General features: G+C 38.3%; 1 protein-coding gene across 2 annotated transcripts in view; it reads right to left on the bottom strand.

Annotated features, from left to right (window-relative positions):
• The window catches only part of ATP2B1 (ATPase plasma membrane Ca2+ transporting 1), a 63190-nt gene that overhangs the window by 17504 nt on the left and 29413 nt on the right, over positions 1–16273 (bottom strand). For both annotated transcript variants that reach the window (XM_034062800.1, XM_005147931.2), the window contains 9 exons: positions 12930–13127; positions 11806–12060; positions 11600–11725; positions 10470–10613; positions 7537–7575; positions 6341–6502; positions 4505–4719; positions 3096–3338; positions 521–762 (listed from right to left, as the gene is read on the bottom strand). In XM_034062800.1, coding sequence (XP_033918691.1) covers positions 521–762; positions 3096–3338; positions 4505–4719; positions 6341–6502; positions 7537–7575; positions 10470–10613; positions 11600–11725; positions 11806–12060; positions 12930–13127 — 1624 coding nt within the window. The remainder of the gene's footprint in view (positions 1–520; positions 763–3095; positions 3339–4504; positions 4720–6340; positions 6503–7536; positions 7576–10469; positions 10614–11599; positions 11726–11805; positions 12061–12929; positions 13128–16273) is intronic.

The following is a 16273-nucleotide window of genomic DNA, read 5'->3' as shown; positions in this document are numbered from 1 at the left end:
TTTTTCCACTGGCCAAATTAAACCACCTTTTAAAATTACCAACTTGGACACCAACCAGCACACTCTTTTGAAGCTAGAAGCAATCAAAGGCACAAGTGCTTCCTGGAATCTAGGCACAGTAGCTGCTGGGACTTTATTGGAAGATGAGTGAGCATTTTGACCAACCACACCTAAAACTTGAATAGTTTACCTACAGAACTGATCACTTCATACTTTCCTCTAAGAAAGTTCACAAATTAACCACAACCAGCTCTTTTTTGGGGGAGCGCGGCTGGGGTGTCAAAATTAAAGTAACTTAAATGATAATTGCCTTTCTTGCTGTAGAAAGTCAAACAATTGAAGGAGACAAGCTGGGAAGCCAGATGCAGTCAGAAGGGTACAGGACTGCTGCACTTGTTTGCAAGTAGGGCAACAGAAGTATTTCACAGGCTATGGCACAATGTTGTTTAACACTTCAGTCTCCTCACTTATCAGAACATTTAGCCAAATTTAAGTGCTGAATTACAATAGTTGTTCTTACTTTTTAAGAACTATCTCAGAGGCACCTTTACTGAATATCCGGAAACTGCCATCAGAGTTTTTTAAGACAGTACTCATAGACTTTCTAACAGAGTTGAAGGTGTACACTTTGTATAAATCCTCTTCTGGTATCTCATTTCTTACATCCTGATAATCACGCTTTAAATCCAAGAGCAATCCCAGCAAGGCACATTCAGTTTTATTTCCAACATGACGTGGTAGGCCACCTTCTTTTTCAGGAGGCTGCAAGAACAACAAGAACTTTCACTGATTAGGAGGTTAACTTATGAACCACTGAAGTACAGCATTTAGAAAAAAAGAAGTCAAGGCCAAGCTTAAGTCTGAGATGGGGAAATTTCACTTTCACAGTGCTTACTCTGTAAATTCATGAGTCATGAGTCAAAGTCATACTGCTGGCTTTTATAGGTAACTTCTGTACCTGATTAGGATCTTTCAGTCCCTTTCTCAAGACTTAAATATCATTCATTCACTTTGTATCAAATTGTAACATCTTTCTAAAAGGTATTTTTTATTACTTGAGATTATCAACTTCTGATTAAGTGTAGTCCCTGAACAATTACTTCGCATTTTAAAAATACATATAAGTTTACTTAAATTAGCATTATTTCTGCTACATTGTGTCCTTTCCTGTAATAACGCTTCCTCAATGACCTAAGACTGTGATCATCTCACCTGTTAGCCTTCCACTGAAAAACCTAAGTCTTTAAGCTTCTTAATTCTCACTACAAGTTCTGTTTTCCAGGCTATGGCCTATTTAACTGGAAAGAGTTCAGAAACAAGTTTCCAACCCTTTATTGCCAGAACAAGCTTCTTATCTCAGCAGTGTGAAATATGCACATACTAGGGCTGTAAGTAAAGTGCAAAAATTTCTCAAGTTATTTCTGAATCTATATAGCTGTAACATGGCAGTGTAGTTTGTAGCAAAAACCTGCAGAAACACTTAGTCAGCCTCACATGCCTCAAGCAGCCAGAGCTGAACCATATTAATCATAAGTGAGTGATCCATTTTCATTTTTCAGAGCTGCGACATCTTGGATTTGGCTGTACTGAATGCTCACACTTTCAAAATGTTCATTTTAATGCGCAGTTTAAGATGTCCAGTTCTAAGCCTGCCAGCAAAACAGACGTGGACATCCAGAAGCAAGTCAGCCATGGGCCACAAAGACGTATAAGGACTGGAGCACCTGACATGTGAGGAGTGTCAGAGAGCTAGGACTGTTCAGCCTGCAGAAGGCTGTGGGGGAGAAACTTACCAGTACGCATTAAATGCCTGAATGAGGCAGGTGGGTGGAGCAATGGTAAAGACTGCTGAAGCCACGTTTCTTAGTGGTGCACAGTGAAAGGACAACAGGCAGCAGCTGGAAAGTGAAACTCTTGAAATTCCATTTGAAAATAAGGAAATGCCTTTTTACTCTAATGGTGATCAAATACTTGACCAGGTTGCTCGGAGGTTTCAGAGTCTCCATCCTCGAGATTCTTGAAACCTGACTGAACACAGCCCTCAGCAATGTGTTCTGACTGATCCTGCTTTGAGCAGAGGATCTCAAGAGATTCCTTTTAGCCATTTGTGATTCTGTGAAACAGACTAACTATGACTGCCTTGGGTGTAATTTGATTAAAATTATAGTAGTAAGGGGCCTGGTCAGTTTACATGCACCTATATCTTTTTTTATTTTCTATATAAAAGTCTTTAGAAAATTAAGACTGTGAAACTCCTCACATGCTCATTAGCAGTATTAGTGTTTTTTCACAGGAATCAGTGCCGGCAATCTTGATGTGCCACCTTAAGTACTGCTACTGAAATTCTTGCAGAGGTCCAGACTGGCTGGAAAGTGGCTTTTGGACTGGAGTTTTACTGCTATTCTTATACAAAGCACTCATAGTGTAGACTACTACTAAACCTGGAAGTGCTAATTTATTCTTTAAAGCTAATTCCTGCCTAAAAGAATACAAGTTATGCAATACACTGGAATAACTACAGCAAGCAAGCTATGTAGCTTCAGAAAATGATGCACGTAAGTACTAACTAGTCCAGTATTTAAAATGTGCAATGGTCCATTATTCTTTTCATTCCAAAATATTTTGCAAGTCTCAAACGAGGTATGAGCAAAGATGTTACAGTTCTAAAGCCTACACATGCATACAACAGTACTTGGAATAAAAATCCATTAGTACCCTCATCTGTACTTGAATTTTCCCATTCCATTCTAGCTGATGTTATGCTCCCCTTACACGCTTACTTTGGAGTAGCACTCAAACCCAGTCAAGATGTTCAAGTAAGTTAACAGCCCCACTTATAAAAACAGATTTAGATTCAACCATGATCTTGAAGTTGTCTTCCTGAGATTGTATCTTTGAACTATCGGTTCTAACTGAAACAAGCTATTTTTGCAGTTTACACTCAAATGAATGCCTGAACAATCTACAGCAGGTATAAAATACCCTATGCTGCATTCTGTTATACACACTTAGTTGACTACCACCATGTGGCCACCAGACAATTTGGAAATTTTAAGGAAGTTTTTTTACCTTGATTAGAATGGACATCCACTTACCAGTATTTTGGAAGTATAAGCACAATTAACTGAAATTCCTGTCACAAGGTAAGCCATGGTTTTCTCTGGAATAGCTTCTGGTTCTGGAATTTTTTTATAATGTTTTTCATTGATGTAGGCTTGGACCACTGTCATTCTGTTCATGGTCAATGTCCCTGTTTTATCTGAGCAAATAGCTGTTGCATTGCCCATTGTTTCACATGCATCTAGATGTCTCACCAAGTTATTGTCTTTCATCATTTTCTAAGGAAATAAAAGCAGTCAACAGGTATAATAATTACTTCACATTTCAGGTATTTTCACTTAGGGTGTCCAGTCTTACACAGCAGCTTCAGAAGACACTGAGCCTTTAAGTCATCTAGCATCTTACAGAGGAAGAATTTGTAGCTGCCACATCCAGTCAGGATTCCTTTAACTCTATAACATCACAGTAAACTTCATTTTGAACAAGGTTCATAAACAGTCTTAATCCCTTACATCTGCATGTGTCACTGACTACTGATACTTTTCAGACAGTGTTATGAGCAAATAGCTTATGATGATACTCATAAATAGAGAGGTACAGACTGAGCTTTACCAGACACAACAAAATGAGTAAATAAATAATCTTTCTGCTTATGAGAAAGATGAAGTAAGCTGTGCCACAGACTTATCTGAACATCAGGTGACATATATTTCAAAAAGCTAAAGTCAGACTTGAAATCAAATATAAACTGGGAGCCCAATGTTTTGGCTAAGATATTGAGGACTACATAAGTTTCATAGGCTCAATCTCTCTTTAAATTCTTTACTTAACAGATTTGGATAGCATTTTAACCTTGAAGATGCAGTATTCAAATGATATCCAAATACAAGGGCTGCTACTAGTTAGTGTTGCAAGTTAAGTTTTAGAACATAGTCTAAACAGCCATGTCTTTACAATTAGATTTTCAGATTAATAACTGGTCCCAGAATGAGGAATGAATAAGAACATTTAGAGAACAAAGAGCATTAATTAAGAAATATGTTGCAAAATAAACAGCTGCATATTCTACAATATTCAATCCTCAAGGAGAATCAATCTGGAAACTTTTGTAGCAGTTGCTTAACACATCAGTTAGGTAGAAGTTCAGCTTTACAGAAGAGTTTGTTATTTACAAATTCTAACACGTTATTTATTATAAGCAAATGCTACAATGTTGTGAGTTAAACCCATTCATCTTTAGATGGTGACAACAGCCTGCCACTGCTCACTGTTCATGTTAGTGTGTATTCAGATATTAAGTAAAATATTTATGCAGTTCAGGGAAACATGAAAAGCTTCTCCCCAGTCTGTTATGTATGTGATGCGCCACACCTAAACTGAGATTTACAGCTGATGAATACACATCCACCTACCCTTAAAATCTGTTCCACACCTATTCACTTACCTTAACAGAGTAAGCCAGAGATATAGTGACTGCAAGTGGAAGACCTTCTGGTACTGCCACCACCAAGACTGTAACTCCAATAATGAAGAACTTCACAAAATACTGAATATAAATTGGTGTACATTCAGCAAGCCAAGGTCTCTTCTGAACCCAGAAGGTATCAATTATAAAATATAACACAAGGATAATGACTGTAATTGCAGACATCAACAAACCTTGTTAAAAAGAGAATAAACAGTTGTCAGAAAGTATCTTGAATATCTGGCAATACAGACTGAGGATAAGTCAAGTGCAAATACTTCTGCCTTTGTATGAGCTAAATAAATAGTTACTTTATGCAATTTTTAAACAGGCAAGTCATGAAACACTGAGGTAGCTCTCAAAGGTATTCCAACTTCCAATGCAAGTACTTCTTCATGCATTTCACTTAAGACACTTCTAATATCTTCCCCCCCCCCATCCATTTAATTGGAAAGTGAAAGATCTAATTACGATCAGGACAGACAAATATGTAATGTTAATTGACTAAGCAGAACAGGAACTGAAATAATTCAGCAGACCTTGAACGACTGTACTGCTGAATTAGTCAGTAGAGAAAGCTGCTGACAGTCTGTACCCTGCTTCCTGCTGAAGCTGGGATTAAATATGGCAGTTTAGCACAGTGTTCAGTGAACTGGGAATAACTGGGAAGACAAACCAGAATTGCTACTAGCAAGCCAAGCAGCACATTTAAGACACCACATAAAAACAGTAAAGGAAAATGGATCTAGCTGGAATAAAGGAACAGAGCTCATTGTATGAAGAGTGTCAATTCTTTGTAAAAAGGTGCTTCAGTGTGTGCAGGACAGAAAAACATATACATGAAGCAGATGAGCATTAAGGGTATGTGGAGAGTTACAATGGGTCAAAAAGCAAATAAAGGAAAACAGAAGCACTATGAAAAGTGTGTGTGTGGGGGGGGGGAAGTGTTATAAGAACAATACTTAACATTAAACATACCATGGAAGCTTTATTCTACACATTTGTCAGTACAAGTCTTACTGAAAAATTAACATTCCTATACATAACTAGAGTGCTAAAGCTAAAGCTTAATTACTTTGTTTTCACACTGTAACTGTCTTATGACATAGATGCTGAAGTCAGCCCTTTTTGAGCTGTGGACTGGGCTACAAGACTTCCTGAAGTCCCTAACCTAAATCTTCCAACAATTCTACATGGGTCAAAGTAAACCCTGAAATATTTTAATTAAACTTTTACATGCTAGATAACATAGCCTAAAATTTACACTGAACTTCATTGTTGCTTTAGCCTACTTTCAAGAAGCAACCGTTTATGAAGACAGCTGAATACTAGCTGATTGAAGAGTAACAGAAGCTAAAGGACAATAGAAAGTCCAAAAGTGTTACATACTGTAAGGCATATGATAAGTCGAAATATCTAAACCTCAGGAAGTACTAGAGATAACCTGGTTGACCCTACTACATTTTCCAGACTTCGCTCAATTTATAGTTCTCTAGGTACATCAAGAAATGCCTTATCTAAAAACAATCTTTTGTAACAGTTGTCCAACGTTACGAAGTTTGAATTTTCTCTTCCAGAAGCTGGCACTCTAAAGCCTGAATCTACTTAAATCAAAGAAAAATAAAAGCCATCCATATGACAATCTGAGAAGCCATCAGCTCACTCAGTGGCATACTTGCACATATTGGAATTTTGCACTTAAATAATCAAACCAGTCAAGGCTAGCTACTTCAGTTAACCTCTCACAAACTGCACACATTCCAATTTTATTCAAACATGCGATATCAACATAAGGAGCTTAATGACACGTCATACCTGCTTTGCCAATCTGAACTGCGAGCTTTGTAAGTTTGCCTTGAAGAACTGATTTCTCTTTCTTTGGCAAATTTGCTCTCTTCTTGTCTTTCTCGTCTCCATCCCCACCATCCTCACTTTTCAGTGGCTGCATTTCCATGGCTGCACCATCCTGAGCTTTAGCTAGAAGATAAGATCAAATTAAGTTTATCCACTGGGGAGCCCCCAGAATCAGTGATACTTACAAAGCTTACCAACACCAGTACTGTGTAGCACCTTGTACCCAGAGACGCCATACTACACATGAATGTTTAAGCAAGTATATTGGTTGTAGGTGCCCAGGTGCTGGCAGCAGGGGAGCTGCAGCCCATGGATAAGACCATGTTGAAGCAGGCTGTCCCCCTGCTGCCCACCAAGTACCACAGTGGAGCAGATCGCCACCTGCAGCCCGTGGAACACCCCAAGCCAGAGCAGGGGTATGTGCCCTGAAAGAAGCTGCAGCCTGTAAAAGGGCAATGATGGAGCAGGCTCCTGGCAGGAGCTGTGGCCTGTGAAAACCCACACTGGAGAAGTTCCAGTGGGATACAGTCCTTTTTGAAGGACCATGTGATCAAGAAGGGGAAGAGTGTGAGGACGAAGGAGCAGAGACAAGTGTTATGAACTGACCAAAACACCCTGTTCCTCATCCCCTTGCACTCCCCTCAGGGGTAACTGGGAGTGAAGTTGAGCCTGAAAGGAAGGAAAGGCAGAGAGGAGCAGCTGTTTTAGATGTTTTTGTTTCTCACCATCCTATTCTAATTTTAATTGGCAGTAAATTAATCTCTCCCAAGTCGAGTATGTTTTGCCTGTGAAGATAATAAGTATCTCCCCATCCTCATATTAACCCACAGGATTTTCATCCTATTTTCTGCCTTGTGCTGCTGAGGCAGGCAGGAGTGAGAGAGCAGCTGGGTGAGTATCTGATAGCCAACCAAAGGTAACTCACCTCAACAAGATATCTTGAAAATCAATGGCAAAGTTCACTTTTGTAGCATCTAGCTATGTTGAGACAATCAAGTTCATTTAAGCATGTGCTTTGGACAGATTCACTCGTGCCACCTTTTGCATAAGCACTTTGGAATTACATATTCATTTGCTTAGGAAAGTATGTATTTGTTATTACATACACTCTCAGAAAAGAGGGACTTCCAAGAAAGGATCAGAGAATCTGCATTTACCTTTGTTACGGTTTTCAACAGCTCCATCTTGCTTTTTACCTGTTGGAGAGGGGAACAAGCTGTGGTTTAAATTGGCTGTAGAGAGTTCATTTCAGTATTTATATTTACATATAATGCATACATTACCATATGCTGAAACAAGCAGTTATGTGAGACAGAGGGATCGTATAACTGAAGCTTTAAAAGCAGAAGTCAACTCACAGAAACAGTCTGCATCAGGATTTTTTTTTTTTACTTTTTCCATGAAAGATTGCTGCAGAGTTATGCTACCACAGTTAAGCTTGCACACATTAGTGTAACAGGTATTTATTACTTGTGAGGAAAGCTTGTACAAGGCTTGCCTAAGCATTTTTCTAGGGTAAAAAATTGTGACACTAAGGTGATTCTGGTGGCCTCAGTCTTGCTCTCTGTTCTTCCAACATTTGGCAACTTCATCTGACTACTACTGTAAACAAACTGCAGAATCTCTTTTCCAGAAGCAGTGCTTTGTTTAACACTGCAGAAGCTACTGTGGTATAAAATATCTATAAATCCACACCAAAGCTTAATGGAGGTACAGCACTGGATTACTGGATCTATGCTAACCCTATTTACGCAAGCATGAACATAATCTACAGGCAACATACCAACGTTACACCACTAAGAGAACAGTTTGCATTTGTAATACCCCTCCTACCTCTCTTCAGACATGGAGGTCAAGAGATCAGAAAGAAGGACAGTGAAATAATAGAATAATGGATGAAACATTAAGAGTAACTAGAAGACTGACACATTGTGTGTAGCTTATGGGAGGAAGAAGGGGAAAGACAGAACAGACACTACCTTTTTTATTTGGGTTTTGAAGGAAAAAGGTTTAGGTACTACCTTGGCAAGTGACAACAAACATTTCTCCTAAACAGAGAAAAGCAGGGCTATAGTTACTATCTGCAATAACCTGAAATGAAAGCACAGATTTGAGGAACTTGGGGGGGAAAAAAAAAAAAACCAACAGAATTTTTTGGTACCCTTGGCAATATCATTAAGTCTTCAGCCTTAAGTTACGTAGACTGAAATGTGTAAGAGCACTCAGGTAGAAGAAAATCAAAATATCAAGCAGCCTGTCTGGAATGGCATTTAATACCTCCACTGTATTATTGCTTTAGACATAGTCTGATTGCTGTACATAAGATCCTCCCTCAAGCATCCTCAGAACAGCTGAGGAGAAAAAAAAAAGCATGTTCACTTTCTACAGAAAGTAGAAAAGAAGCCACTTCAGACTCAAGAACTCATCATTGTATCCTAATTTAGTATTTATTCTTTCCTATTTCCCCTCTCCCTCTTATAAGAGCAAAATTCTGCACTCGAGTTACTTCTAACTCCTTGTGCTTTCATTCTGAACCAAGCCATACACAGCCATCTAAAAATAGTCACTTTAATCTCCTTAACATTGGCAGAGAAGCTAATTGAGTTTAACCTGAGTTTTACCAAGGAGAATCTTATTAGGCACCTAACTTAAAGGAAAGAGGAAGTTGTGTGTCTTGGGAGACAAAAAAGAGCCCCTTAAATGTTCAGGCCCTAAGTTACACCAAAACACTACTTGTCAAAAATACTGTTCCTAAATAAGAAATGCTGTCAGAATAATAATAAAACCCATAATCTTCTGCATATCTCCTGTAGCAGCTGGTAATGTTGCTTGCTTCCTTCTTCCTCTGTAAGGGAAAGAGCAAAGGATGGAAACAGTTCCCCACTAATCCCTGGAAGTGTTTACCTTCACTACCATGCCTGAGCTTCAAACTAACTTCGAACTTCCAATTCGTGTAACAGCTCTTGTAACTTCTGATGAAGCTTACTACTTTAGTTTTCAAGAAAGGTCAAAACTGTAAATTGTTTGTGGATTAGGACAAAACAAAAGCACAGTTCAATCCTAATTTCTGCACAGAGCACACATTTCAACAATTGCCTTTTTAATTTGAAGGCTAGCAAGATTCCTAAGCACATTGCTGTACTGCTTTTTACTAGTGTGTCATATTCTTCCGATGAAAAAGTCTATTTTTTTTGCCAAAATACTCAGGCTCAGTCCCATCCAGTAGACTTCACAACAGCTAAGAAAAATTCTATTGTGGTGCAGCTTAGTCCTAAACATGCCTTATGAAAGCTAGCATTAAAACATTACTGGTTGACATTTCTAGAGCTTTGATTCTCTGGCTACAGTTTAGGTAAGTTACCTTTTAATTTCAGCTACTAAGCATGTCCTTCAGAAGAAGGAAGATAGACTATTTCACGCTTTAAAAAAGGCCCTCATCCCTCCAAAAATAAAGTTTACAGAAAAGTGCCACTACAGATTTGCCTTGTGTATAACTCTGAACATTCAGAGTTTCAGCTCTCAAAGAAGCAGCAGAAGCAGCTCATCTTTATCAAAATCAGTCATATGTACTTAAGATATCATAAACTCGGCAATAACGATACAAACTTTCCCCTTTGCCATTTTGTGATTCTATGATTCAAAGTATCATAGAAGAGCTCACTATAAGTAACACTTTCTATCTGCCAAAAGCAAAATGAGGTACTTCAGTGGTATTATTGGTAATAACCTGTTTACCATGAACAGGTATTTGCTATTATTAGACATAAATGCACGTCACATTGTATAGAGTTAAATTACAGAAGATGGCAGTTTAACAATTTATAGATGGTATAGCTGGTCAAGAGGTCTAAGCTTTCCAACCTTTAATTGCTCAATGAGATCTGAAGTTTAATTAAAAATCCATGACAAGAGCTATTAGTAGTGGTGTACTCTCAGGTCAGTGGACCCGCGTTTTCTTTCAGTGAAACTCACTGAAAGGATAAGTCTTATAAAAAGATTTTTGTCTCCAGATGACCAGAACATGCTTTTATCCAGTAACATTCAGGAGTTCATCCCTCCCTCCCCAGGAATCCAAGATGGTTATGCCTACTTTTCTTGTCCTTCTTTTCTTTTTCCTTTTCCTTCTCTTCTTCATCTCCTCCAGCCCCAAGTAAGGTAAAGATGATTCCAGTTTGAGAGTTCACACCTACAGCAGTTACTACCATTCGTCCAGAGCCTTCCATCACGTGTGTGCCTGAAAGATTGAATCAGGTTTTCCATTGAGACCTGAGCAGTTATAGAATCATAGAATAGTTAGGGTTGGAAAGGACCTTAGGATCATCTAGTTCCAACCCCCTGCCATGGGCAGGGACACCTCACACTAAACCATGTCACCCAAGGCTTCATCCAACTTGGCCTTGAATACTGCCAGGGATGGAGCATTCACAACTTTGCCTGGGCAACCCATTCCAGTGCCTCACCACCCTAACAGTAAAGAATTTCTTTCTTATATCCAATCCAGACTTCCCCTGTTTAAGTTTTAACCCGTTACCCCTTGTCCTATCACTACAGTCCATAATGAAGAGTCCCTCCCCAGCATCCCTGTAGGCCCCCTTCAGATACTGGAAGGCTGCTATGAGCTTTCTCTTCTCCAGGCTGAACAGCCCCAACTTTCTCAGCCTCTCTTCATATGGGAGGTGCTCCAGTCCCCTGATCATCCTCATGGCCCTCCTCTGGACTTGTTCCAACAGTTCCATGTCCTTTTTATGTTGAGGACACCAGAACTGCACACAATACTCCAGGTGAGGTCTCACAAGAGCAGAGTAGAGGGGCAGGATCACCTCCTTTGACCTGCTGGTCACGCTCCTTTTGATGCAGCCCAGGATACGGTTGGCTTTCTGGGCTGTAAGTGCACACTGAAGCCGGCTCATGTTAATTTTTTCATCGACCAACACCCCCAAGTCCTTCTCCAGAGGGAGAAGCAAAGCACAATGGAAATGAGCTCTCAAACTTTGTGCTGACATATATAAGATGTGCACATATAACACTATGTTCTCCTGCAGCTTTAATTGCCAAAACTATCTGGAAGAGGAAACCATAAAACTGACAAACATTTTGTAGTTGCTTAAGAGTCTACTCACTCTGACAAAGCACTTATTTTTGTATACCTCAACATTTTAAATAACCATTTTACCCCCACAAACAAACCACTTTCTTGAAGAATTGCCAAATGCTACACACCTGACAGCAGCATAGGATCTCTGTCCAGGGATTTCTTAACATGATCAGATTCTCCAGTCAGTGAGCTTTCATCAATTTTAAGGTCATTTCCTTGAATGAGTACACCATCAGCCGGTAAGAGATCACCTACGAGAGATCACTGGGTATGTTGACTGCAGTTCCTTTTTTGAAAATAAAAGAAAGTTCAACTTTTAAAATATGTTTACCATATTTCACTTGTGCAATATCTCCAACAATAATGTCAGCTACTGGTATTTGGATGACTTGGCCACCTCTGATGACTGTGAATTTCTGTTCTTGTTCAATACGGCTCTGCAATCCCCGAAATTGTTTCTCTTTACTCCAGTCATTGAAAGCTGTTACTAATACCACACAAACTACAGATAAGAGGATTGCTGCTCCTTCAATCCAACCTGTTTCAGATTCGTCCTCTTCTTCACCAACATTTACTGATCCACATACTGCAGAAAACAGGTTTTAGATTTAAGAAAGTTCATGCAGATAATTATTTCAACAACAGCAAAGTTTTGTCAAGAAGAAGAAACTACTGTTTGTTGCTAAACATCTTCCATGCTAGCCTTCTTCACAAATTTACCTTTATTTTTAGTCAGGGTAACACACAAAGAAGCTAAATAACCAAAAGCTAGAGCACTTCAAGGAGGTTAAACTGCTTAGAATTTACAACTCTGCATCTCTGAATATAAGAGAAGTTGATACAGAAAGTTACTTGTCTTTATTATCTTGTTAAATGATGGCACAAGAATGTCATACTAGTTGATTAGTTAACCACCTTCTGCTTTTGCAACATTTCCCCCTTCACCTTTATCTTAGCAAGACAGATTTCATTGCAAAAATTCAGTTCAAAGAAGGCCAGATCCCTACATTTTCCGTTTAGAAGTATAAATATAGCTTCAATTCCTAAATTAGAAAGCTACCAGTGTCATATTGCAAATCAAGGAAAATTTAAGACTTGCTGACTCCTCAAAGAAAGCACATGACCACAAATTACAAATTGCTTAAATATTTGAGGCAAAGCTAAAAAAACACTCGCACAGAAACATGACTGGATTTAAAGCAAGTCCTTGTTTGTGCTGCTTGAACTTCACCTTCGCATTATTTTGGTCAGAATTATACCAGATCATGACCAGAGAAATCTCATGTTGCCTTTCTACAGTAAGCTAGACTTTTAATAGCATTCTCTCAATAAGGAACAGTAGGTTGCTTTTTCCGACTTTCTGTCTCCAATCAGATTTACAGTATAGGCATGCTGGATGAGAAAAGTCAGTAGTATAATACAGGTAGATATCTACTTTTTAAAAGGTTTACTCACATGATTCATTTCCTCCTGGAGGCTGGTAAAAAGAAAGGCCCAAGGATACTACAGCTGCAATTTCTAATATAATTAGTGTAACGTCCTGTAGTGCTTCCCATACTAACTGAAGAAATGTTTTTGGCTTTTTAGGAGGTATAAAGTTCTTCCCAAAAACTGCTTCTCTCCTTTCTATATCTGCTGGATTTCCACTTAAACCTATTCAATAACAAGACAAAGTTAGTGACATTTACTTGCATTTCACCCTCACATTAGAAGTGACTGAGGTTTCCCATTTATGGAGTGAAGTCCCACTCTGTAACTCAGCAACAGTGCTGAAAAGCCATACCAGTATTATCCTTAAATCAGAGTCACTATAGAAAACCAGCTATATTTTATAATTCACACTTTGCCAATATAAAGAAAATTGATAGTCTATCTACTTGCACTTACTACGACACAGCAACAAGGTACTAGTAACAGACATACCTTCGTAGCAAGTTAACAAGTTTGCAAGACAAGATCGTTAGTAGAGTTACTGCTTTTGAGACTGAGTACTGAGTACAGCTTTAGCAGACTGTGAAGTCAGCTCTGGTTCCCACTGCAGGTATTCTGTATTCAGAGATAACATCCTAAGATCCTACAACTAATGTACCATTTATAATGAAATATTTAATGTAATTAATGAAAATACCATAAATATTACAATATTATTTAATTATTACAGAAAATTCTATTAACTATGAGCTGGTGAAGATCTCCAGGCATCATGTGGAGGGAAAGAGCCACTTAAGGATGCTGCTTCTGCCAGAACAGCAACTGTTTGCTCTTCTGAAGCTTCACTTTCTATCTCCTCTCACAGAGAAACAGCCCACACTTAGCACTGTGCAGGGTCTGTCACCTCAGTTTTATACCCATCCTATTTCTTATTTGGCATATTTCTTATGTGGCATATTTGAGTTCTCTCTTCTGTCTCAACTCTTGTACCATCTTTAAGGTACACTAGCAGGCAAGAGTGAGTGAGCGAGTGAGTGGCTTCACTAAAAGACACAGCACACTTCAAGAATTAGCAAAGTCCTTAAAAATAAAGAAATACAAAGTATATTCAGTGCAAAGTCATGCACTCACGTCCTTCTGTAAGTACACCTCCTGTTTATTACTTCAACATTTTCCTGCTGTCTAACCCACCATTCAGAATTTAAGCCAACAGCTCATTTTTCAAAGCAAAGTGGCCAAACATCCAGCAATGTTCAGAGCAGAGGTCTGGATGCTTCAACCCATTGCCTCCAAGGTTACAATAAGCACCTTCTTAAAGACAGCAGTTTTCACAGTAGCAATTTTTTAGTAGTTAACCCATCTGCTTAGTGATAAAGGCACTGCAAACATGCTAGGTAACCAGTAAGAACAGTGACCATTGCAACTGTCTTTCTTAAGTGGGGTATTTAACACCTCTAACAGGTATTTCCTAGAACTGTCAGATGTTATTTCAAGACACTGAACTGCAAAGCTCAGTTTTAAATGCTAACAACTGCTACGAAATCACTTAACCAAAAGGCAAAATATTACATGCAGATCTTTTCAGAAGTGAAATTAAACATACTTAGCATAGATAATAAATTATTCTAACACTCTTAGATTTACCTTGAATTCATGGCTTTGCAGGTTTAATACAAAGGAGTAATTTTACTTGTTATCCCTAAGACTGTATTTGAAGTTCAAGCTTTGAGGTGCTTACTCTCACTCAACTCAAAGCTGCAAGACCATTTTCAAAAATTGAGCTATATAAGAGGATCTAGAGAAATTCAGAACAGCTTGGCCAATGCAAAATGCTGGACCATATTGCTATTTTGCAACAGATACTGTTTCTTCCTTTTAGAATGGCAAGTTTGGAAGATTATTACATATTGTCAGCAGCACCACTTTCTTCTTCTTTTCACAGGGTGCATCCTGTGAAAGGATGTAAAATACCAGAAGTGTACAGCAATGGTATATGTATATATATTATTATAATATATATATAAAAAGCCAAGCTACTGTCAAGAACCCATTAGTGAAGATTAGTAAATAAGCCCAGCAAAGAGAAGAAGCTTTTGTATTTTTAGTGTTCTCCATAATACACCATGCACCATTACCAAACTTGATACATTTACCGCACAGCTGGAAATTTCAGTTTCTCATCCATAGTCCTGAGGCTGACATCACTGTCATTATATTGTTCATTATGTATCTGAATTAGGCTAATTTATGTTATTTGTTATTAAGTTAAAAAATATTGGGCAAGTGAATAGCTAAAGCTTCATACGCAATTTTTATTAGAAATCTAGAATAGTTACTAGAAAACCAAACTTATGTTAACCTGTGGAAATACTGATTTGATGGTGGCCCATCTCTCCAGAACACAAGGACTTTTCCTACTACAGATGTCAGACATTCATTTATTCACATTTGCACAGATTTAAGGACATAGTAAACATGAAATACTAAGTAGCTAAGTCTGCTCAGTGTCTGTTTTTATAATACTAAAAGGTAAAGGGCAGATTTCATTTCTCATTTTAAACCAGGTAGGTCTGATCCACATTTTGCCTGAAAACAGACATTAATTTACATTGTTCAGTAACTTCAAAGCAATTAATTCAAGTAATTATATAAGCTAAACTCATTCACTGTACCATTTTAGAACTACCTGTACTTTCACTGTGAATCACTGATAATTACACAGGTCAGCCTTTCATACAACAAAAAAACCCCTTCTGAATAGGATGAAGTGTCATAGGGTCTTGCACGGATACCCATGAGATTTTAGAGAGCTACAACTACTGTTAACAGTTTTCTGCATAAATCTTGCCTAGTTTTTCTTCATTAGAACGTCTCCATTCCTACACTTACAACTTGAACCCGACAAAAGAAGAAACATAGGTCTGTTTTCACAAGAGCTCCCCTGTACTACCAAGAAATTTATAGCAGCTTGCTTTACAGAAAGGCTTGTTCTTTAAAGTTTCATGTAGTGATTTAGAGTCAAAATGACACCTTTATAGAGGACACTGCTCTAACTTATCTTACTTAACCTTTTCTGAGCTAATTATCATATTCAACTGTTCAGGTCCTGCTGCACATATAAGCTGCTCTTAAACTTCAAAAAAATGATGGCACCCTTTTATCAAGTTAGTGATTGTACTTAACTGATTGCAGTACAATAGAACTAAATGTCAAATCTTTTTGAAAGGGAAAGGCCTTGAGCACCGGGTCCTTGATAGAGCAGAATCAATCTGCAGGAAAGGGCATCTAACCCTTTCTAGTTTTAGTAGATGTCAGCAGACGCTCATTTTCCCCATGTTTTAACCTGCTTGCTACATTACATAAAGTGA

The sequence above is a fragment of the Melopsittacus undulatus genome, chromosome 5 (assembly GCF_012275295.1).
Source record: "Melopsittacus undulatus isolate bMelUnd1 chromosome 5, bMelUnd1.mat.Z, whole genome shotgun sequence".
NCBI lineage: Eukaryota > Metazoa > Chordata > Aves > Psittaciformes > Psittaculidae > Melopsittacus > Melopsittacus undulatus.
Note: the sequence above shows the minus strand (reverse complement) of the source record. Positions and strands in the feature narration are given on the sequence as shown.